General features: G+C 43.5%; 1 protein-coding gene across 4 annotated transcripts in view; it reads left to right on the forward strand.

Moving 5' to 3' along the window:
• Positions 1 to 21,637, forward strand: part of MAP3K3 (mitogen-activated protein kinase kinase kinase 3) — a 60,796-nt gene that overhangs the window by 22,580 nt on the left and 16,579 nt on the right. For all 4 annotated transcript variants that reach the window (XM_070390047.1, XM_070390046.1, XM_070390049.1 and 1 more), the window contains 3 exons: positions 2,788 to 2,887; positions 8,336 to 8,449; positions 13,894 to 14,014. In XM_070390047.1, coding sequence (XP_070246148.1) covers positions 2,788 to 2,887; positions 8,336 to 8,449; positions 13,894 to 14,014 — 335 coding nt within the window. The remainder of the gene's footprint in view (positions 1 to 2,787; positions 2,888 to 8,335; positions 8,450 to 13,893; positions 14,015 to 21,637) is intronic.

Here is a 21,637-nt window from a genome sequence, read left to right on the forward strand (position 1 = left end):
GAAATTATCTCCCTGAGATATTAGGCTTTGCGTGAAGGATTATACTAATAGCCTATCAACGTTGTTCAGTAGAACTTCCACTCTAATAGAAATGTTCTGCAGAAATCCCTTGGTAGCTGAGGAAATTGGTTCCAGGGCCCCCTGTGGATATCAAACTCCTCGGATGCTCAAGTCTTTTGGATGAAATGGTGCAGTCTTTGCATGTAACCTATGTACATCTTTGTGTATACTTAAAATCATCTCTAGATTACTTACAAAGCTAAGACAATGTAAATGCCATGTAAATAGTTGCCAGCATGGGGCATATTCAAGTTCTGCTTTTTTTGGAACTTTCTGGAAAAATTTTTTTTTTCCCAGATATTTTTGATCTGCATGTGTAGACCTGGGTATAAAAAGGGGTGACTTATAGCTGTGTTCCGGAGAAGGCAATGGCGCCCCACTCCAGTATTCTTGCCTGGCAAATCGCATGGACAGAGGAGCCTGGTGGGCTGCAGTCCATGGCGTCGCTGAGTTGGACACGACTGAGCGACTTCACTTTCACTTTTCACTTTCATGCACTGGAGAAGGAAATAGCAACCCATTCCAGTGTTCTTGCCTGGAGAATCCCAGGGATGGTGGACCCTGGTGGGCTGCCGTCTGTGGAGTCACACAGAGTCGGACACGACTGAAGTGACTTAGCAGCAGCAGTAGCAGCATAGCTGTGTTCTCCAGTATCTAGTGAGCACTTGAATGTGCTGATGGGACTGAAAGAGCTGATTTTAAATTTAATCAATTTAAATTTAAATAGCCACTTGTGGCTAGTGGCTACTGTATTGAACAGCTCAGTTCTAGATATGACTTTCATGATGCCCACTGATTTGAGACAACCAGATTTCATGAAAATCCAATGGCTTACCTATCACATTACCCATGACATTTTTCACAGAACTAGAACAAATAATCCTAAAATTCATTTGGAACCACAGAAGGCTAAATTGCCAAAGCAATCTGAGGAAAAGAAAGCAGGAGGCATAACCCTCTCAGACTTCAGACAAATTTAAAAGCTGCAGCCATCAGCAGTTTAAATTCTTGCTGTCAAATTTGTCTTCTTCCTTTTGGCCTCTGTATTTTATGTAACTTTATATAATGCTTAGGAAGACCTTCCCTATGCCAACATTTTTTTAATTCTACATTTTCTTATATACATGTACATATGTAGTATGCATATAAGTTTCTTTTTTATATTCTCTTCTGTTTATCTCTTTGTTTATTTCTGTTTTAAATAAGTTTTAAAGTATTGGGTTGGACCCCTATGATATGGTCACTTTTATATGTCAAATATTGTTGGCTATCCCCAGTATCCCTAATACATTAAAATTTTTTATTTAAAAAATGTCAAACACACACAAAAGTAGAGAATGTGAAACTGAACCTCCAAGGATCTGTTACCCAGCTTCAACATTATCAATATTTTGCCAGCCTTGTTTCATCTATCCCCACTTGTAAATTTTGTTGTGATGTGTAATGACAAATTATTTTAAGACCTCTTTGAACATGTTCCTACTCTACCATGTGTTAATATTTATAGAAATTGTTCTTTGAACAGACCTAGTGAGTCTCTCCAGAGAAGGCAATGGCACCCCACTCTAGTACTCTTGCCTGGAAAATCCCATGGATGGAGGAGCCTGGTGGGCTGCAGTCCATTGGGTCGCTAAGAGTTCCACACGACTGAGCGACTTCACTTTCACTTTTCACTTCCATGCACTAGAGAAGGAAATGGCAACCCACTCCAGTGTTCTTGCCTGGTGAATCCCAGGGACAGGGGAGCCTTGTAGGCTGCCATCTATGGGGTCGCACAGAGTCAGACATGACTGAAGCGACCTAGCAGCAGCAGCAGCAGCAGCAGCAGCAGCAGCAGCAGCAGCAGCAATGAGGCTCTCTCAGAGAAGGCAATGGCACCCCACTCCAGTACTCTTGCCTGGCAAATCCCATGGACGGAGGAGCCTGGTAGGCTGAAGTCCATGAGGTTGCTAAGAGTCGGACACGACTGAGCGACTTCACTTTGACTTTTCACTTTCATGCATCGGAGAAGGAAATGGCAACCCACTCCAGTATTCTTGCCTGGAGAATCCCAGGGACGGGGGAGCCTGGTGGGCTGCTGTCTATGGGGTCGCACAGAGTCGGACACGACTGAAGCGACTTAGCAGCAATGAGTCTCTCTAGAAAAGCATCAATATCAACACTATTTACAGGCACACGTGTCACTGGTTAAAAAAACTAATCAGGCATATAACCAACTCAAGGGAAATTCCTGTGACTCGGTGGTGAGAAATGTCAATTCTTAGGATAATCAGCATTGAAATTCCTGTGGCATGTCAAAAATGAACAGTAGAAAAGAACATTTCAAGTCCTGGATGTGAGTCATTTAGGAGTTAAGACTGTGTTTTCAGGATTGCGGTTCCCATCTCCATGTTTTCTTCCTAATAGGAATATTTGGAACATAGTTTTTAAATCCAGGTGTCCTGCCATGATACTCAACTGTCATTGACTGAAAGATCTGAGCTGAAGTGGTAGAACATTGATTGAGATTGAGTGCTGCCTGTGGGTACTATTGAAAAACCTGAGAGATGCTCAGAGAAAGGGTAAAAAGATAAAGGCAGATAAGAGAAGAAAAAAATACAGAGAAAGGCAAGCTGCATGAAAAATAAAAAGAACTCTTGAAAAGAAAGGAAAATATCACTCAGGAGTCATACCTTCTAAACCCTGCATTTAAAATACACAGTTAACCGTGCTTCTGTTCTGTTTCAGAATTATAGCATTCAGCCGGCCTGTGAGATACGAAGATGTGGAGCACAAGGTGACAGCAGTGTTCGGGCAGCCTCTGGATCTGCACTACATGAACAATGAGGTAGGCAGACAGATAGCCTGGGGATACTCGGAGCACCTTGCCTACCTTGTTTCTCTCTGCTTAACTGAGGATCTCCGAGTTTGTTCTTCTTATGTCATCTGCAGGTTTTCATTTTCTGGAGCCTCTTTTGTTAATTCCAATAATTCTGGGATTTTTCTTTTTTACTGCATGGAAGATTGCACAGCTAATTCCATTCCCTCTGCTCATTCTAGGCCGGTAGCTCTAATAACTCCATGGTGGAGTCAGGTACGGGGATCAGGGTCAGAGCTTAGCATTGCCTTGCTATAGCAGAGGGTTCAGCAGGGCTGGGGATGTGGGGAAAACTGGTGGGTAGGACTGTCAACCTCTGCTGCTGCTGCTGCTACTAAGTCACTTCAGTCGTGTCCGACCCTATGCGACCCCATTAGATGGCAGCCCACCAGGCTCCCCCATCCCTGAGACTCTCCAGGTAAGAACACTGGAGTGGGTTGCCATTTCCTTCTCCAGTGCATGAAAGTGAAAAGTGAAAGTGAAGTCGCTCAGTCGTGTTTGATCCTCATCGACCCCATGGACTGCAGCCTACCAGGCTCCTCCGTCCATGGATTTTCCAGGCAAGAGTACTGGAGTGGGGTGCCATTACCTTCTCCGGTCAACCTCTATTGATAGTCATAAATGTTGGATTCTTCTCAGAGTTTAGCTTCTGATTGTAGCTGGTGTCAAACATTAGCACCTGCTCTAATCATTTCTTTAAATGTTTACTCCTCCTAACCCCACCCAGTGGTCCTTATTTATGCATACTTTGAACATCACCCAGGAAGGAATTCTTTTGAATGTCAGTTACTTGGCTGCTTTCCCAGCTCCAAGGAAGGTTCTAGAGGCTGTAGTCTGCTTAGGTTGATGCTTTAAATTAGTCTGAAAGGCAATGTATTTGTGCCCAGTAAAGAGCCTGCACTTTGAGGGGCTTCCCTGGTGGTCTAGTGGTTAAGAATCCATCTGCCAATGCAGGGGACATGGGTTCGATCCTTGGTCTGTGAAGAACCCACATGCTGCGGAGCGACTAAGCCCATGCATCACAGCTACTGAGCCTACGGTCTAGAGCCCACAAGCTATAACTACTGAGCCCATGTGCTGCAACTGTGGAAGCCCACATACCTAGAGCCTATGCTCTGCAACAAGAGAAGCCCTTGCAATGAAAAGCCCAGATGCTGCAACTAGAGAAAGCATTGAAGACCTGTCACAGCCAAAAAATAAAATAAATTAAAATCTTAAAAAAAAGAAAAGGATTGATTCATCCCTTAGTGGAAAATAAAGGCTTAAAAAAAAAAAAGCTTGCTCCTTGAGGGAACTAAGTTGAGGGGAATAGACAGGAAAGCTGGGCAACCTCATGGCTCTTTGAGAGGCCTTTCCTGTGTAGTTTTATTTTAGTGGTTGAAAAGTTAAGAATTTCCTCCAAACTCTGGGGCTGAAGTCTGTAGAAGCTGAGATTTGTTGGCTAAAAACTTTCTGGTCCTCTTTAAACAAAATGTACAGCCACAGTTGGGTACGCATGCTTGCTCAGTCACTTCAGTTGTGTCCGACTCTGTGATCCCATAGACTGTAGCCCGCCAGTCTCCTCTGTCCATGGAATTCTCCAGGCAAGAATACTAGAGTGGGTTGCTATGTCCTCCTGCAGGGAATCTTCCTGACTCAGGGATCGAACCTGAGTCTTCTGCATCTCCTGCATTGCAGGCAAATTCTTTACCACTGAGCCACTAGGGAAGCTTCCCAGTTGGGTATATGCTGGCATATAGCTAACAAAAATAAGACCATATGAGCTTTTGCTTTTTGGATAGATTTTAGAAATACATCAAATTTAGAAAATCAGTAACACTATGGTTAATAAATAAAACAGATGTAAGCATTTCAAAGTATGTAAACTAACACATTTTAAATCCAGAATATGAGAACCTCCAAAATATAAGTGAAAAATCCATAGAACAGTTCAAGCATCCATGACTATATGAAAAAGTGAGGCTAAAATCAGCTAGCCAGTCAGCATTCAAGAAGGTGTTCTTTAGTTAGGAAAGATTTTTCTGGATGATTTAGCACTACTTGTTTCTCTTTCCGTTAATATTTCCATTAAGAATTCCGTATGTCCCAAAATCCATTTTCAAACTCTTTTGCCAAAGAAGTGACTGCCCAGAATGTTGGGCATTCCTTTATTCAAATATTTATGCAGATATTGATTCTAAACCAAATATATTTTAAGAGTCAGTGAAGACTAATGTGTTTGAACATTTATTTTTCATCACTTTTTTACTGTTGTTGTTGTTTCTGTTTTTGTTTTTTGACCTCATTTCCCAGACCAGGGATTGAACCCAGGCCATGTCAGTGAAAGCCCAGAATCCTAACCACTAGGCCTCCAGGGAACTCCCATAATTGTTATTATATTAAATCATTCATATTTTTCCATACTCTGCTAATGTCAGTGACTAAGAGTTGACTAATTTATATCTTATTAATTTCAACTCTCTCAACCTATTTTTCTTTGCCCTCTAAACCCTGCCTTGTCAGGACTTGTGAACCACAGATGAAAAATCTTTGATTTTACTTATATTTTTGTTAAAATAGCTTTTTTGAGATATAATTCACCTACCATATCACTTACCCTTTTATTTTTAAATTTACATTTTTAAACTGTATAATTCAGTGATTTTTAGTATATTCAGAGTTGTGTTAACTACCAGTACCAGATTCCAGAACCTTTTTATCACCCCGAAGAGAAACACTATACTCATTAGCACTCACTTCCCATTCCCCCTCCACTGCCTAACCCCCAGGCAACCACTTATTTACATTACATCTCTGGATTTGCCTATTCGGAACATTCTGTATATATGGAATGACACAGTATGTGGCCTTTGTATTTGGCTTTTTTCACTGAGCATGTATTCAAGGCTCATCTATATTGTAGCATGTGTCAGACTTCATTCCTTTCTGTGGCTGAATAATATTCCATGATATGGGTATACCACATTTTGTGTATCCCTTCATTCACCTCTTGATGTTTTTCTACTTTTGACTGTTATAAATAATGCTGCTATAAACATTTGTGTACCAGTTTTATATGAACAGATGTTTTCAATCCTCTAAAATATACCTAAGAGTAGAATTGTGGGTCTTGTAGAAACTCTGTATCTAACTTTTTGAGCAACTGCCCAATTTTCTCATATTGGCTGGTGCCACGTTACATTCCTACTAGCAATATATGAGGATTGCAGTTTCTCCACATTCTCACCAGTACTTGTGATTTTTTTTTTTCTTTTTTAAAAAAATTATAGCCATCCTAGTAGGTATGAAGTGATATTTTATTGTGGTTTTAATTTTCATTTCCCTAATGACTAATGATATTGAGTATCTTTTCATGTACTTATTAGCCATTTATTGATTTTTCTTTGGACAAATATATATTCAAATCCTTTGCCCATTTAAAAAACTGGATTACTTGTCCTTTTATTGTTGACTTGTAAGAGTTCTTCATATATTCTGGATACTAGATCCTTAACATACATTTGCAAAACTGTAGCTTTTTTTTTTTAGTTAAAACATACTCCAGTAATTTCTTTATCTTCTCGTATCTCCACCCGACACTAGCCCTTATTTATCCTTACTTTATATGTTACTCAGAAGTGAATTCTTTAATGTGATATGATCTGTAGAATTTCATCTCATTCCATGGGTTGTTTTGAGATTTTAAATACTGTTTTTTACTATTTGTTATTTCCTGGCCTAGGATTTAGAGTTCTCATTTCCTTGTATTATAAATTGGGAATCGCAGAAATTAATTGGATTTTTGCTTGTGTTTGCCACAGATGTATAAGAGCTGACATTCGTTAGGTCTTAAGGCATAGCATATTTATGCATCTTTTAATACTAAGTACTCATAATATTTCAGAAAACTAAGATCATGGCATTCGGTCCCATCACTTTATGGCACATAGATGGGGAAACAGTGGCTGACTTTATTTTTTTGGGCTCCAGAATCACTGCAGATGGTGATTGCAGCCATGAAATTAAAAGACGCTTACTCCTTGGAAGGAAAGTTATGACCAACCTAGATAGCATATTCAAAAGCAGAGACATTACTTTGTCAACAAAGGTCCATCTAGTCAAGGCTATGGTTTTTCCAGTAGTCATGTATGGATGTGAGAGTTGGACTATAAAGAAAGCTGAGCGCCGAAGAATTGATGCATTTGAACTGTGGTGTTGGAGAAGACTCTTGAGAGTCCCTTGGACTGCAAGGAGATCCAACCAGTCTATCCTAAAGGAGATCAGTCCTGGGTGTTCATTGGAAAGACTGATGTTGAAGCTGAAACTCCAATACTTTGGCCACCTGATGCGAAGAGCTGACTTATTTGAAAAGACCCTGATGCTGGGAAAGATTGGGGGCAGGAGGAGAAGGGGACAACAGAGGATGAGATGGTTGGATGGCATCACTGACTCAATGGACATGGGTTTGGGTAGACTCCCGCAGTTGGTGATGGATAGGGAGGCTTGGCGTGCTGCGGTTCATGGGGTCACAAAGAGTTGGACACGACTGAGCGACAGAACTGAACTCAACATCTTCTGCTTTTTAATAGCAAGTAAGACTTGTCTATATCCTCAAGAATCTTCTCTTTAATACTTCAGTGGAATGAAAACAGAGGAAGTCATTTTTGGTTCTAGTCATGGATTTTGTTTTTAACCTTTAAACATTAAGATATTAAACCCTTCTGTGTGGTCTAAATTTGTGTTCTTATTTGAGTAATGTTTTCATCCTCAGCCCTCCCTCTCCTCCTCCTCTGCCTTTTTGCTTGTTCTGTTAATGTCAGCACAGAGTAGGGTGGGACACACTTCTGCTGCTCAAGTTGGGAAGAAATATGGGGGCTAAAACTGTTTGGGACTTGATGCTTTGGAGTAAAGAGTATTTTGAGAGAGGAAGCTCTTCTCAGAAAATATCTTGAAATAAAGTACTAATGTGCTACATCATGGATGAACTCAAAAACACTAAGCAAAATGAAAGAAGTTGGATGCAAAAGTATGAATTGAATCGAATATATATGAATTGTGTGATTTCATTTATATGAAATGTCCAGGAAATGCAAATCTCTAGAGACAAAAAGTAGATTAGTGGTTGCCTGGGGTGAGAGGTAGAAAAAAGGAGTGACTGTGAATGGGCACAAGAGATCTTTTTAAAGCAGTGAAAATGTTTTAAAATTGAATTATGGTGATGGTTGCACAACTCTGTCATTTTCCTAAAACTTATTAAATTGTGCACTTAATGAAGAAAAAAAGAAAATATCTCTATGGCTTCAGTTAGGTCTTTTGAGGACTCCAGAGTATGCATTGAGATTGTTTTTCTCCAAATTTATTTTTAGTGTTAATTTGGTTATTTTTGCAGACTAAAGACATATTTTATATGATTTCCTTTTTCTGGGTCCTGTGTCACAGCTCTCCATCCTGCTGAAGAATCAAGATGATCTTGACAAAGCAATTGACATTTTGGATAGAAGCTCAAGCATGAAAAGTCTTAGAATATTGTTGCTGTCCCAGGACAGAAACCATGTAAGTAGCCCCTGCCCTGGACTGACAGCTGAAGACACAGCTTGCTGTCCTTCAGGAGTTCAGGTTCTTCCTTGATGGAGTTTTGTGTTCCTCTGTCACTGCTAAAGCGAGAACATAAGTGCGGTCTAGCCCACTGGGTCAGCAGTCAGCTAGCCTTTTGCATTTGGTTTTACTCCAAAGCCAGATCATCAGTGTTAAAGTTGCAGCTGAAGGTTACTTGGCTTGTGGTGTGGGAGGAAGGAAAGCATTTTATGATAAAGGAGAGGATTCTTTTTCTGTATAGTTAATGTGTTTTTTTTAATTTTAAACTAGATTTGGACCCCAGCAAGGGAGATTTGCTTAGCGTGGGGGTGCTGATTAGCAAAGACTGTCAAGGATTTGAGACTGTCATGCTTTGTAAACCCAACTCCCACAACTCGGCAACTGTGACTTTCCCTTGGGACACATGTAGAAAACACACTTTTCCGTCTGTTCAGTGGGAAAAAGGCCATAGACTAAAGGGCCTCTAGTAAGTTAGCATCTGCTGCCTTACCAAATGGCAGCAATCTTAGGGACCTTCAGAACTTAGGGATTTTTCCTTACACAGTTTCCTTTCCTAAAGAATCCCCAAGGGCCTATGTTTCGCAAGAGTGCTTGTAATCTGTATCTGTCTTCTGTCTGATTCCTCTACCAGTTTTCTTCACATACACATCCCTGAAAGTTTCTTTGGTGTTCTTTCCTTTCCATATACTTGAAAACAGCCAACTGTGGACAGCTAATGTTGCTGCCTGAGAACCGTGGATGCCCTATACCGAGCAGAATTTAGAGGGAATGGTGCTTTATTTTTAAAGAGACTTTAGAATGTCTGTTGATTAGGGAAAGACACAGAAGAATGTAGTTAGGAAGCCTTAGAATAAAGAAGATGTTTTCTAATATTATAGAAGTGTCCTTGTGCATGAGGACTGGTCTTCTCTTTCCCAGTGCCTTTTTTTCTGGATATGTTTTGGAAAGTATTCTGAAGTGAAATACACACTTTATTCCTTCATTTCTCTGTCCCAGTTCCTTCCCTTCTCCTTGAGGTCCTTCCTCGTTGCCCAGCTTGTAAGATCTAAATGTAGCCTCGCACCCAAGGTTTTTCTCTAACGATCCTTCTTTCAGCTCCCCAGTCTCATCTTTCCAAGTTCTCCAGCATACTTCCCTTCTTCTGCAGTTCTTTCTTCCTTTTTGCCAGACCATGGTTGTCAGCCTTTTTTTAGGTTCTAGCTTGATTTACCTGCTACAGTTTGGCCAGTATTTTTGACTGAGGCCATATTGATTATTCCCCTTTCCTTTAGTCTTTGGATATAATTTGCACACTAGTTTATAGGTTGCTTAGTAATTGCCCTAAAGTTGTTGCGTATTTATAAATTTTATCCCAAAAGATTGTAAGGTCCTTGAGAACTGGAGCTGTATTTTATTGTTCTGGAACCCATCTTCCTAAGAGAGCAACAGTGACTACTTGAAATGTTAGCAAGAGTCAAGTAGAGACCGTATTTAGCAAACCCCTTCTTTACAGAAGAAGTTGGGATTGAAATTTAATGACATGATGGTTTAACTGGGAGCCAACAACCCTGATGGTGATCCCTCCACTCCCCTGACGAGAAACTTGAGACAACTGATTCTATACATTTGCCTCCACATCCATCAAAGGGTGCGCTCAGCTGCAGGTGCTGCTGCAGCACCCAGAGCTGTGTGAGAGATGACCATCTGATCTCTGACACTCATGGCATTACATTAGATGTTGCATGAAATAAATGCCATATTGATGCCTCTCTTTCTAAGGATGTATATTTAAAAAATTACAAAGTCAGTGTAACATATTGTAAAGTTAAAATAATAAAAAAGGATTGTCTTACATAATTCTGGCACCAAAACATTGATTTTTCCATATGTTTCTCTTTGGCCATATGTATACACACTTTTACGTGTTGTCATGGTGTTTATGCAGTTTTCTAATTTAATTTTTCACTTATTGTCATGTACATTTTTCTGTTAATATACAGTCTTCATGATTATAATTTATAAGGATGCAGAAGTCCCTTGAATGGATAGACCATACTTTTATTCAGTAACCAGTTTTGCTACTGTTAGAATGCTTAAGCTGCTCCTATTTCTTGACATTTATACAGATTTACATTTAAGACTAACAGTATTGGTGGTGATGAAATCTTTCCTTGGAGACTTCCTCAACTAGACTTCAGACTTCTTTGTAAACAGAGGTATCATGATCCAAAATTGCTATGTGCTCAGGTGTCAGAGAAGGCAATGGCACCCCACTCCAGTACTCTTGCCTGGAAAATCCCATGGATGGAGGAGCCTGGTAGGCTGCAGTCCATGGCAGTGCTGAGAGTCCAACACGACTGAACGACTTCACTTTCACTTTTATGCACTGGAGAAGGAAATAACAACCCACTCCAGTGTTCTTGCCTGGAGAATCCCAGGGACGGGGAGCCTGGTGGGCTGCCGTCTATGGGGTCGCACAGAGTCGGACGTGACTGAAGCGACTTGGCAGCAGCAGCAGGTGTCCTCCTTTAGAAGAGTGCTTCTCTGTTTGTGATGAAATCTCACTTTTGTTCTTCTAGTTTCCAATCTGTCATAGACCAGTTCTTTTTAAAAAACACAAAAACTGAAAAGTGGAAAAATTAACTAGAGACATATAAAACACAAGCCCCCGATTTTCATTGTTAGATTCAATAGGCATAAGTCACTCTGCCAAATTGTTACCAAAGTGTTCATTAGCAACTTACTCTTCATTTCAGTACTTAAATTGTAGAGGACTGGTTCACCATAGGTTGGAGCCTGGCACCAGCCCATAGATCACACTCTGCATACACTTCTTCAGGACACCACATACCCCGGTCTTCATCCCATCTTGATGATCACTGTCAGCTACTTTGTTCTCTATAGTTTCCTTCAGTTTTAGCAGCCTATCACCTCATTAACCTTTTGTTACCATCTGAACCTTTACTTCCCTTCTCATTCTTGTTTTTAAATGTACTGTCTCTTCTCTGGATTCCTTTTTTATTGCTCTTTCTATGACAGATTTTAGCCTTTCATCTGTCTTCATCCCTCAGCAAGGTGGATAGTCATACTCCTCCCATCTCACCTGGCCAAAGCCATGAACCAAACTAAAGCAAACACATGGATACCCCTTTTTTCCCCCTGCATCATTGAGTTCAACTGCTCCTTTTGTCTGATGCCACCAAATCTTTTATCAAGATAATTCGTGGGTCAACTTTTATAATCTTTTTTTGCTGGTTTCCAGTGACTGCAGTCTTTGTGCACGTGGTTCCCTGGTGAAATTTCATGTTGTTTGTGTCGGCCACAACACACTGCTACCCACAGAGTCTTTCAGTGAGGTTTTCACAGAATGGTCTAGTGCCTTCTATTTGCTATCTCTAGAATGTTCTGCCAGCTACACACTTTGCACCCATTGGGACCCCTTTCACTCTCTGCAGGCCCTTTTATTTTTCCCTAGTCCCACCTTCCTCCCTCTCTTTCCCACTTCTAGGTCGTGTTCCAGGTTCCTTGAATCCTTGCATCATCCTCATTTTTGTTTACCATGTCATTCTCATGTCATTCCTAAAATCAGGGTTTTCCGAACTTGACCAAATATTACCAACACTTGGGGGAGATTTTAAAAATACCAGTCCTTGGGTCTTACCCCCAGAGAGTGTGCTGTAGTTGGTCTGAGGTGTTGAAAACCCCACAGGCAGTTCTGCTGGGTAGATGGGGCTGAGAAGCACTGCTTTAAACCAAATATGACTCACCTCCCAGGACCTCACTGCTCTGAGTGTGGTCTATGTACCACCTCATCAACATCACCTGAAAGCTGGTTAGAAATGCAGATCCTCAGTCTCACCCCAGACCTGCTGAATCAGAATCTTGCATTTGAACAAGGTCCCAAGCAATTTGTGTGCACGTGGCAATGTGAGAAGCCCTGCTTGGAAACCTTCGCTGATTCCCTTCATCTGTTTTCCAACTTGATGCCGCAGTCAGCCTTTCCTCTTAGAAACCTATGCTTGTGCCGGCTATTGAACCTCATTTCCTGTCTCAGCTTTTAGATTTGAAAATTGAGAGATTAGAATTTATATTCTTCGGTAATTTCAGATTGTGTTGCCAAGATGTATGGAGTTCCCACTCTGTGTCAGGCCCTGTGTCCCAGCAGGTGTCCTTGAGGTCCTCAGCACAGCTCTTCTCTTTCTGACTGCAGGGCTTGTAGCCTTTCTGTGCCCCTTACTGACCTGCTTCCCCAGCGTGTGGCTTTGATTGTTTTTTCCTCTCTGACCCTTGGCGGAGAGCTATTGCACATCGGAGGCTTCAGCAAGAACACTCACTTCCCCTTGGTCCTGACTTCCCGTTAGAGCAGGACAGTGTGTCAGGACAGCCGGCATGTGATCAGGTCTGGCGCAGGGAGACCAGAGAAGGCTGCTTGGCAGCTGGATCTACCCCTGAGTGCGTGCGGGAAGCCTTTTTCCTGGAGGACAGGATAGAGTTTGTTTTGGTTGTACTTTTTTTTTTTCTTACGGGAGGTGTGTGTGAGAGAGAGAAAGAGAGAGAAAAAGAGAAACAAGTAGAAATTTTGACCCAAGTTATTTATAAATTCTGAGCTCCCACTCTCCATAGCACTCTACTTACTTATGAGCACAGCCTGACATCACTTGCTCCCCTTCAGGCTTCAGTTGTAAACTTTCTCATGCCAGGCCCCCTTTTATTGCTTTGTTTTCTTTCTAGGGCTCACCTCGTGGCCCAACTGAGTCAGTGCAAAGTGGGGTGGATGTAGCAAGGCTGCTGACCCTGTCCTGAAGGCCTTGACCTCTGGCAGCATGGTACCTGTGATAGTCTTTCTGAGATGAACACGGTCCCAAGATGGTTCACATGTAAACTCCAGGAATATGAAGTAGCCAAGCTCACTGTACCCTAATTTTCAGGGAGCAATGATAGGGGGGAAGAAGAAGCATATCACATTATTTTTAAAATGTTTTATCAACCAGAGTTTTTGATGCAGAGGTGGCCATCATTTTCCACTGTGAACCCCCATGCAACAGGTGATCTTGCTGCTGAGAAATCTGCTTTTCCTGCTATTCTCCCCAACCCTTCAGAGAGTTTTATGAGAGGATATTTACAGCTGTTTTCTGTTTGGCACATTACTACAGGAATGCCTGGTATTCCTGTGTGTCTGGGTCATCACCTATTACATGGGAGCACTGGGTATCAGTGCTTTCTATCAGTGAAACTGTAAAATGACATTGAGCAAATAGCGATGGGCCAAATCTGATTGAGGAGTGAGGTTTGGGGGAAAGCTGAGAAGCTCATGCACTGAAAGCATGAAGGTGGCTGAGAGCATGGTGAGTTCCAGGGAGGGGCGAGGGGACGTTTCACAGCCTGCCTCCTTAGTAAGCTGCCTTTTTCCTCTTATCTTGCAGACCAGTTCCTCTCCCCACTCCGGGGTGTCCAGGCAAGTGCGAATCAAAGCTTCCCAGTCTGCGGGAGATATAAATACCATCTACCAGCCCCCTGAGTCCAGGAGCAGGCACCTCTCTGTCAGTGAGTATCTCATCCCTTTTTTTCCTCTTATCTATCTGCCTATGTTTTTTTTTTTAATATTCTTTTAAAAAATAATTATTAATTAAAAAACAGTCATCAAACATTATTGACTGCTAGGCTGTTTGGAATAATCTTCCATGCGTTTCCTTGGGGAAGAGAAATAGTGATATGATTGGGATGGAGTCCTGACCCTTATGGTGTCATGCTGTGGTGGGATAATCAGGTCCTCTTCAACAGCCCCGAAAAAGTGATCTCAAACATCTGCTTGAGGACCTTCAGTGACAGTGGCCCTCACTTCTGACCATACTTTGCCCAAAAGACTAGGGACTTGTGGAGGTAGAAGTCAGGTCCAAGTTTGAGTTTTGATATCAAGCCTCTTGCTTATGGTTCCTGAGGACTTCTGATACTTCACGGAAGATGCAGGCCAACAAGACTCCTGGAGCGTCCTAAGTTGTCTAGGAGGACAGGAGACTACTGACGTAATATATACAGTTGGCTCATTAGTCAGAAAGATATGTAGCTGCTGCCAGGCCTTCCTGGGAAAGAAATCTAAATCAGATCTGTGCATTGCACCAGGCAGTCCAGTTTTGCTCTGGATCCCTTTTCCCACATTTGAGGAGAAAGCTCTCTTTTTGAATTGTGCAGTTTGTTTCAAGGGGGAAGTCTGGCCTTGTCAGCATTTGCATTGAGATTGCTGCCCTGATGTTGCTGGAACCCCTGCTGCTGTCCATACAGGTTCTCTCTGGGCGGGTAGAATTGCATCAAACTGAACAGTTTTCCAAAGAATAGCAAGAAGAGATAAGAAAGCCTTCCTCAGCGATCAATGCAAAGAAATAGAGGAAAACAACAGAATGGGAAAGACTAGAGACCTCTTCAAGAAAATTAGAGATACAAAGGGAACATTTCATGCAAAGATGGGCTCGATAAAGGACAGAAATGGTGTGGACCTAACAAAAGCAGAAGATATTAAGAAGAGGTGGCAAGAATACACAGAACTGTACAAAAAAGATCTTCACAACCCAGATAATCACGATGGTGTGATCACTGACCTAGAGCCAGATATCCTGGAATGTGAAGTCAAGTGGGCCTTAGAAAGCATCACTACGAACAAAGCTAGTGGAGGTGATGGAATTCCAGTTGAGCTATTTCAAATCCTGAAAGATGATGCTGTGAAAGTGCTGCACTCAATATGCCAGCAAATTTGGAAAACTCAGCAGTGGCCATAGGACTGGAAAAGGTCAGTTTTCATTCCAATCCCAAAGAAAGGCAATGCCAAAGAATGCTCAAACTACCGCACAATTGCACTCATCTCACATGCTAGTAAAGTAATGCTTAAAATTCTCCAAGCCAGGCTTCAGCAATACGTGAACCGTGAACTTCCTGATGTTCAAGCTGGTTTTAGAAAAAGCAGAGGAACCAGAGATCAAATTGCCAACATCTGCTGGATCATGGAAAAAGCAAGAGAGTTCCAGAAAAACATCTATTTCTGCTTTATTGACTATGCCAAAGCCTTTGACTGTGTGGATCACAATAAACTGTGGAAAATTCTTAAAGAGATGGCAATACCAGACCACCTGACCTGCCTCTTGAGAACTGTATGCAGGTCAGGAAGCAGCAGTTAGAACTGGACATGGAACAACAGACTGGTTCCAAATAGGACAAGGAGTACGTCAAGGCTGTATACTGTCACCCTGCTTATTAACTTCTATGCAGAGTACATCATGAGAAACGCTGGACTGGAAGAAACACAAGCTGGAATCCAGATTGCCGGGAGAAATATCAATAACTTCAGATATGCAGATGACACCAACCTTACGGCAGAAAGTGAAGAGGAACTCAAAAACCTCTTGATGAAAGTGAAAGTGGAGAGTGAAAAAGTTGGCTTAAAGCTCAACATTCAGAAAACGAAGATCATGGCATCCGGTCCCATCACTTCATGGGAAATAGATGGGGAAACAGTGGAAACAGTGTCAGACTTTATTTTTTTGGGCTCCAAAATCACTGCAGATGGTGACTGCAGCCATGAAATTCAAAGACGCTTACTCCTTGGAAGGAAAGTTATGACCAACCTAGATAGCATATTCCAAAGCAGAGACATTACTTTGCCAACAAAGGTCCGTCTAGTCAAGGCTGTGTTTTTTCCTGTTGTCATGTATGGGTGTGAGAGTTGGACTGTGAAGAAGGCTGAGTGCCGAAGAATTGATGCTTTTGAACTGTGGTGTTGGAGAAGACTCTTGAGAGTCCCTTGGACTGCAAGGAGATCCAACCAGTCCATTCTGAAGGAGATCAGCCCTGGGTGTTCTTTGGAAGGACTGATGCTAAAGCTGAAACTCCCGTACTTTGGCCACCTCATGTGAAGAGTTGACTCATTGGAAAAGACTCTGATGCTGGGAGGGATTGGGGGCAGGAGGAGAAGGGGACGACAGAGGATGAGATGGCTGGATGGCATCACTGACTCAATGGACCTGAGTCTGAGTGAACTCCGGGAGTTGGTGATGGACAGGGAGGCCTGGCGTGCTGCAATTCATGGGGTCGCAAAGAGTCGGACATGACTGAGTGACTGAACTGAACTGAACTGCTCTCTGGAGATCTGGAGCTGAGCTGGCAGCCAGGCGGGACGGGGCGGCCGGGGTGCTGCATTCTAAGCATCAGTCCTGTCATGGAGCTTGTGTGGGAATAAGAAGCCTCCCCAGGGAGCAGCAGAAAGATTGTGCTGCTGATGCACTGACTCTGCCTCACTGAGTAATTTCTGGAGCCTGAGGAAGCTCTGGTAGTAAGTGTTGCCAAGCTGGAAGTCCATATATGCATTTCATATTTCCATAGCCTTGTGGATGATTGATGGGTATGTTTACAGTAAGCTGGTTGAGGGGAGAGCCAGTACCCGAGCAGGGAGACCTTATCCAGAGCATCTCTGGCCCTAGAATCCAGGTGTCCTGGAACCTGCGTATCTCTGCTAGTTTGGCCTCTGTTCTGGAGTCCCTGTAGAGACCAAGGGGCTGGAGGGGGTCAGCACTGCTCCTTTGTGGAGGAAGCAGTGAGTACTGACACTGGGCAGTGATGTGGCCTCCTGCTCCTAAGCAAGTGCCTGTGACGTGTGTGGAGGTGGGTGCTAAAAGGTTGGCCATTGTCATAGGGGCCCGATTTGGAATTTCCTTGTCTGAGAGTGCTGAGGAGTAAAATCTCTACAAATGAGTTCCTGTCTATATAAAGAATGGGCAACACAGCCTCCCAGCATGCAGAGATCCTGGGTTCCTCCCTTCAGCCAGCATTATATCCCAGGCTCTAGGCTGGTGTGGGGTCTACGGTGGAGGCACCTGGAAGGCCGAGGGTGGTGTGGGGACACAGAGGAGAGAGAACCAGCTCCGCCCAGGACTTTGCTTTCACAAGAGAGGGAACATCAGAGATGACAAATGAAGGGAAGATTTACTGAGTGTGAAATGTAGACAGATATTCCAGGCACAGAAAGGGGCATCTGCCAGGCACGATCACCAAAGAAGATGGTGACTTCTGAGAACACCAGGTGGTTCTGGATTATGAAAGAGACTCGTAAAGCTGGGATGTGGCAGAGGCTATGTCTGACTAGAATGACCTGGGATGTACATCCAATGTGAGCTGGAATTTTAGAGGTTATGGAGGATTTCCATAGGCCAGGATGAGGGGAGAGGTCATTTCAGGGGTCTGCTGGTGGTGATCCCACGTACCCTTCTGACTGGGCTGATGTATTTGAAGGAGAAATAGAGATGTCTGCTATGACCAAGGAGCCTCAACTGCACATGGACTTGCTCTGTGGGCGGTGGGCAGCTGCTGGGAGTGGTGACCCCTGGTACCATCTCTGTTCTAACGCTTATCACATTATCTTATGGTATCTCTCTCCTTTTACTCATTTGTTCATTTAGGAAATAATTAGCTAGAATATCTGCTGTGTGCCGGAATCATGGAAATCAAAAACACAGTTCCTGTCCCTGTGGCCCTTATATACCTGTAGGAGGTCAGATCTCACTTGTCGTGACTTATCTCTAATTATACGCTGTGACCAAAAGGTGTGTGGTGGTGTTAGCACATACAACTGAAGGATATGACCTGATTTTAGGGCCAGTGAAGCCTTAGGCTGTGACCTAGAGCATGAATGGGAGTTATTCAAAAGGACAGGGAGGAGAGTTCCTGGCTTTGCTTGCAGAGGCCTCATGAAAAGGGGAGTGCCCTGTGTTTCAGGAACAGGAGGAAGCCCTGAGGGCTGGAGACCTGAGAACAGGGCAAGGGGGATGGGCTGAGGCTGAGCAGGAGGGGCCAAGCCTTGTGGACTGTCAGGTAGATTTCAGTCCTATGGTGAAGGCAGTAAAAAATCCACTTTAGGATTTTTAAGTGAAGAGGAATGGGTGATGTATTCGGATTTTTATTTTGAAAAGATTTTTCTAGCTACATAAGGGGTGGAGAGCCGATCCAAGAGGGTCAAGCATGGCTCCAAGGGAAAGCCATATTAGCCTATGTAATGGTCCAGATGAAAGAAGACAGAAACGTGGATTAGACTAGTGATGGTAAGTAAAGCGGAAGGACCAGGTGGATTTGAGACATTTAGAAGGTAACGCCATTAGAACATGGCATTGTGGTCTGGGGAGGTGGTGGGGTGGTCACTGAAATCCATTTAGGATCTGCAGGGTTTGAACTATTTTCATGATAATACTAAGACGTCGATCGGCTTTTCACTAATTCTCTCACAAATAGAGGAATTTTCCAGAGGTTACCTGCTTGGGGTAATATCATTGCTCTGTGGCTAATGGGATGTGTGCTTGTGTATCAGTGTGTTTTAAACTTTCTGACCCTAATTTCTAATACAGTGAATATCAACTGGTTATAACCCCCATAAATAAAAGATCTTTGGTGTCCTCAATTTTAGAAGTGAAAAAGTGTTCTAAGATCAGAAGGGTTAAGAACCACTGTGGTATTGGATTGCATTTTCAGGTGTTGAGAGAGCAGGATGGTAAGTTACTGGTTTATGGATATCTGGCAGTACCTTTCACCAAGACAGAGATTAGAAGTGAGCCTGGTTTCAGGTGCTGAGAAGGGCATGAAATTTTAGGCAGGTTGAATTGGAGATGGATTTGAGTCAGCTAAGAGAAGACAGCAGATGGGCAGCTAACTCTGCAAATCTCTAGCTCAGAGGGGAGAAAACTAGCAGTAGAGGAGAAAAATGGATGTTATCAAGTTGAAGCCATGGGCCCAGATGAGAGTTTCTAAACGTACTCTAGAGTGAGAAGAAAAGAGGCCCTAGGACTGAGCCTTAGAAATCCAGACAGTGACCAGTTAGAGGAGGATGAACCTGTGGAGGACACAGGAAAGGAGTGACCAGAGAAGTAGGAGGGAGAGTATGCCAGGGTGGGAAGGAGGTCCTCCACGCCGCCAGCCAGGTTGAAAAGGACAGACCAAGAGTAAAAACTTGTCATTTTCATCCATACATCTGATTGCTTGCTCTGCTCGTATGGGGTAGGGCCTTCTGGAATAGAAGGAAACAGAAAGAGAGGAGTTAGGGTTTAAGCATGAGGGACAGAAGTCCTAGCCATGCAAATGGGGTCAAATGAGAAGCCTTGGCGACGCAGCCCCCACCAACAGGAGGGGCTCTTGGCCTTCCTTCCCCACCAGCATCAACATACCTGTGCGTATTGAGCGGAAGACTGAACATGCAGGTCATTCAGCTCCCACTGCAGCATTTTCAATAATGAGGAAGTGCAGCAAAGCCCAACCCAATTTGAGACAACTTTATTTGAGATTAGTCCTTATTTTGAGTTGAGATTCTGCCTTCTCTCACTTCACCCATTGACTCTAGTACTGCCATCTTGAGCAGCACAGATAACATCTTTCATGTGACAGCTTTTTAGATGCTTGAAACCAGCTATCATGTTCACCTTTGGTTTTTCCCATCATAATATACATACCTTGAATTCCAGTTTTTTTCAATCCAATTAGCTTTAAAAAAAAAAAACAAAAAAAAACCACCCCAAACCAAAAATAAAACCTACTAGATAATATGTTAACCCAAAAGAGAGACCCCTGGGGAAGATCTCCAGACAAGGCAGACGGAATTTCCCTATGTGAAGATACCCTTCTTTGTGTCCTTGCCTCTGGAGATTCTACCCACCTTTGACACTGAGAGCTCAAGCACTGTTTCTTCCGTAATACATCAGGCGATGCCCTTAAGCCCTCAAGTAAAGGACTCATCCCTGCCACATCTGACTCGCGTTTGGCCGAGCGCATCTTAAGTGCCTTTGTCTCTGTTCTCATTCCATTTTGCTCCTCTTCTTGCCACTGTGACCTGCAGTGGGCATGCCAGATTGCAACCCCTCAGGAATGGGAAGGTGATGAGTAGAGGCAATTAGTTCTTTTTCAAAGGGTTTGGCCGTGAAAGAAAAAAAAGAGGTGGGCTAGTGGCTTAAGGGAGTGGCAGAAATAAGGTCAGGCTATTTTTAGGCTAGAGATCTGAGCTTGTTGATGAAAGGAGGCACAGAGACAGCTGAAAAGGAGATTGGAGCCCGTGAAGAGGGGACCCTAGGGTCCCCTGGGGTCCTGCTGAGAGTCAACGGGGGAGTCCAGGCCGAAGGCTTACAGTGCCTGGGTAAGGAGGAAGGCAGCCCTGGTCCTCAGAGAGGAGAGGTGGAAAAACGGGAGTGTTGAAAGGATGAGATGCCTGACAGTGGCACCTGGACAGTAACGGGTTAGAGAGCTGCGCGCGGTGCGGACCTCCGCCCTGGTACAGATGAGGAGAGTGAGCTGCCGAGGCGGTGGCCGCAAACACAGGAACAAAGTGGCCAGCTCCTTCACTCCCGCAGGTTTTTCTCCTTGCTTAAAATTCTGCAGTACTGGACCAGACCAGAAACTGTGTAGTGGTAGTAGCAACTTCAGAACAAAACGGGAGGTTTGCAAGTTGAAACACAGGATTTTCTCAGGGTCTTATGGGATGACAGTATCGAGAAGCTCTGTTCTGTACAGCCTGGTCCAGTGTGAGGAAATGGGGATATATTGGTTAAGCTTTTCCATTGATGAAGAAAAAAAAGATTGGATTCCTCCCCTCATCGCCCCCCAAGAGAGAACCGGGTTTAGAGAAAATAGTTGATGGCCAAAAACAGCTATCTCTTTGTACTTGTAGTGACCTGCACATTAACACTGACCCAAAGCCCTAGAACTCCCTGTGGAGGCAACTTCCTGACTGCATCAGCTTCCTGACAGGAGTCTCCTATGAGAAGGGCTCAAGTCTGGGAGACTCTCTTTCAGCTTTGAGTCAAAGAACAGAGCAAAAGACTCAGCCATATCCTGGGGTAAGAGTTTTGCTCCAGCTCTGCTGCCCTGGATCAAGGAGGAATGTGGCCAGCCAGCAGCATGAACCCCTGTGTAGAGAGGCTTTGTAGGAAGCTGCGGCCACCCTGAACACAGGATTATCAGTCCGTTCTTTTGCTTCAGCTGGTAATGACAGGGGCCCCTTGGCACGAGTGGCCTGGTGAGACTAGAGCAGGAGCAGGCTGGAGTGCCAGGGGAGGGTGGCCCAGAGAAGCTGCTCTCCCTGTTGTGCCCGCTGGGACCTGGGTTGACTGCAAACCGGCATGGCACTGTGCTCATGCCTCCTGGCTCGCTGCA

This window comes from Bos mutus, chromosome 19 (genome assembly GCF_027580195.1).
Source record: "Bos mutus isolate GX-2022 chromosome 19, NWIPB_WYAK_1.1, whole genome shotgun sequence".
Lineage (NCBI taxonomy): Eukaryota > Metazoa > Chordata > Mammalia > Artiodactyla > Bovidae > Bos > Bos mutus.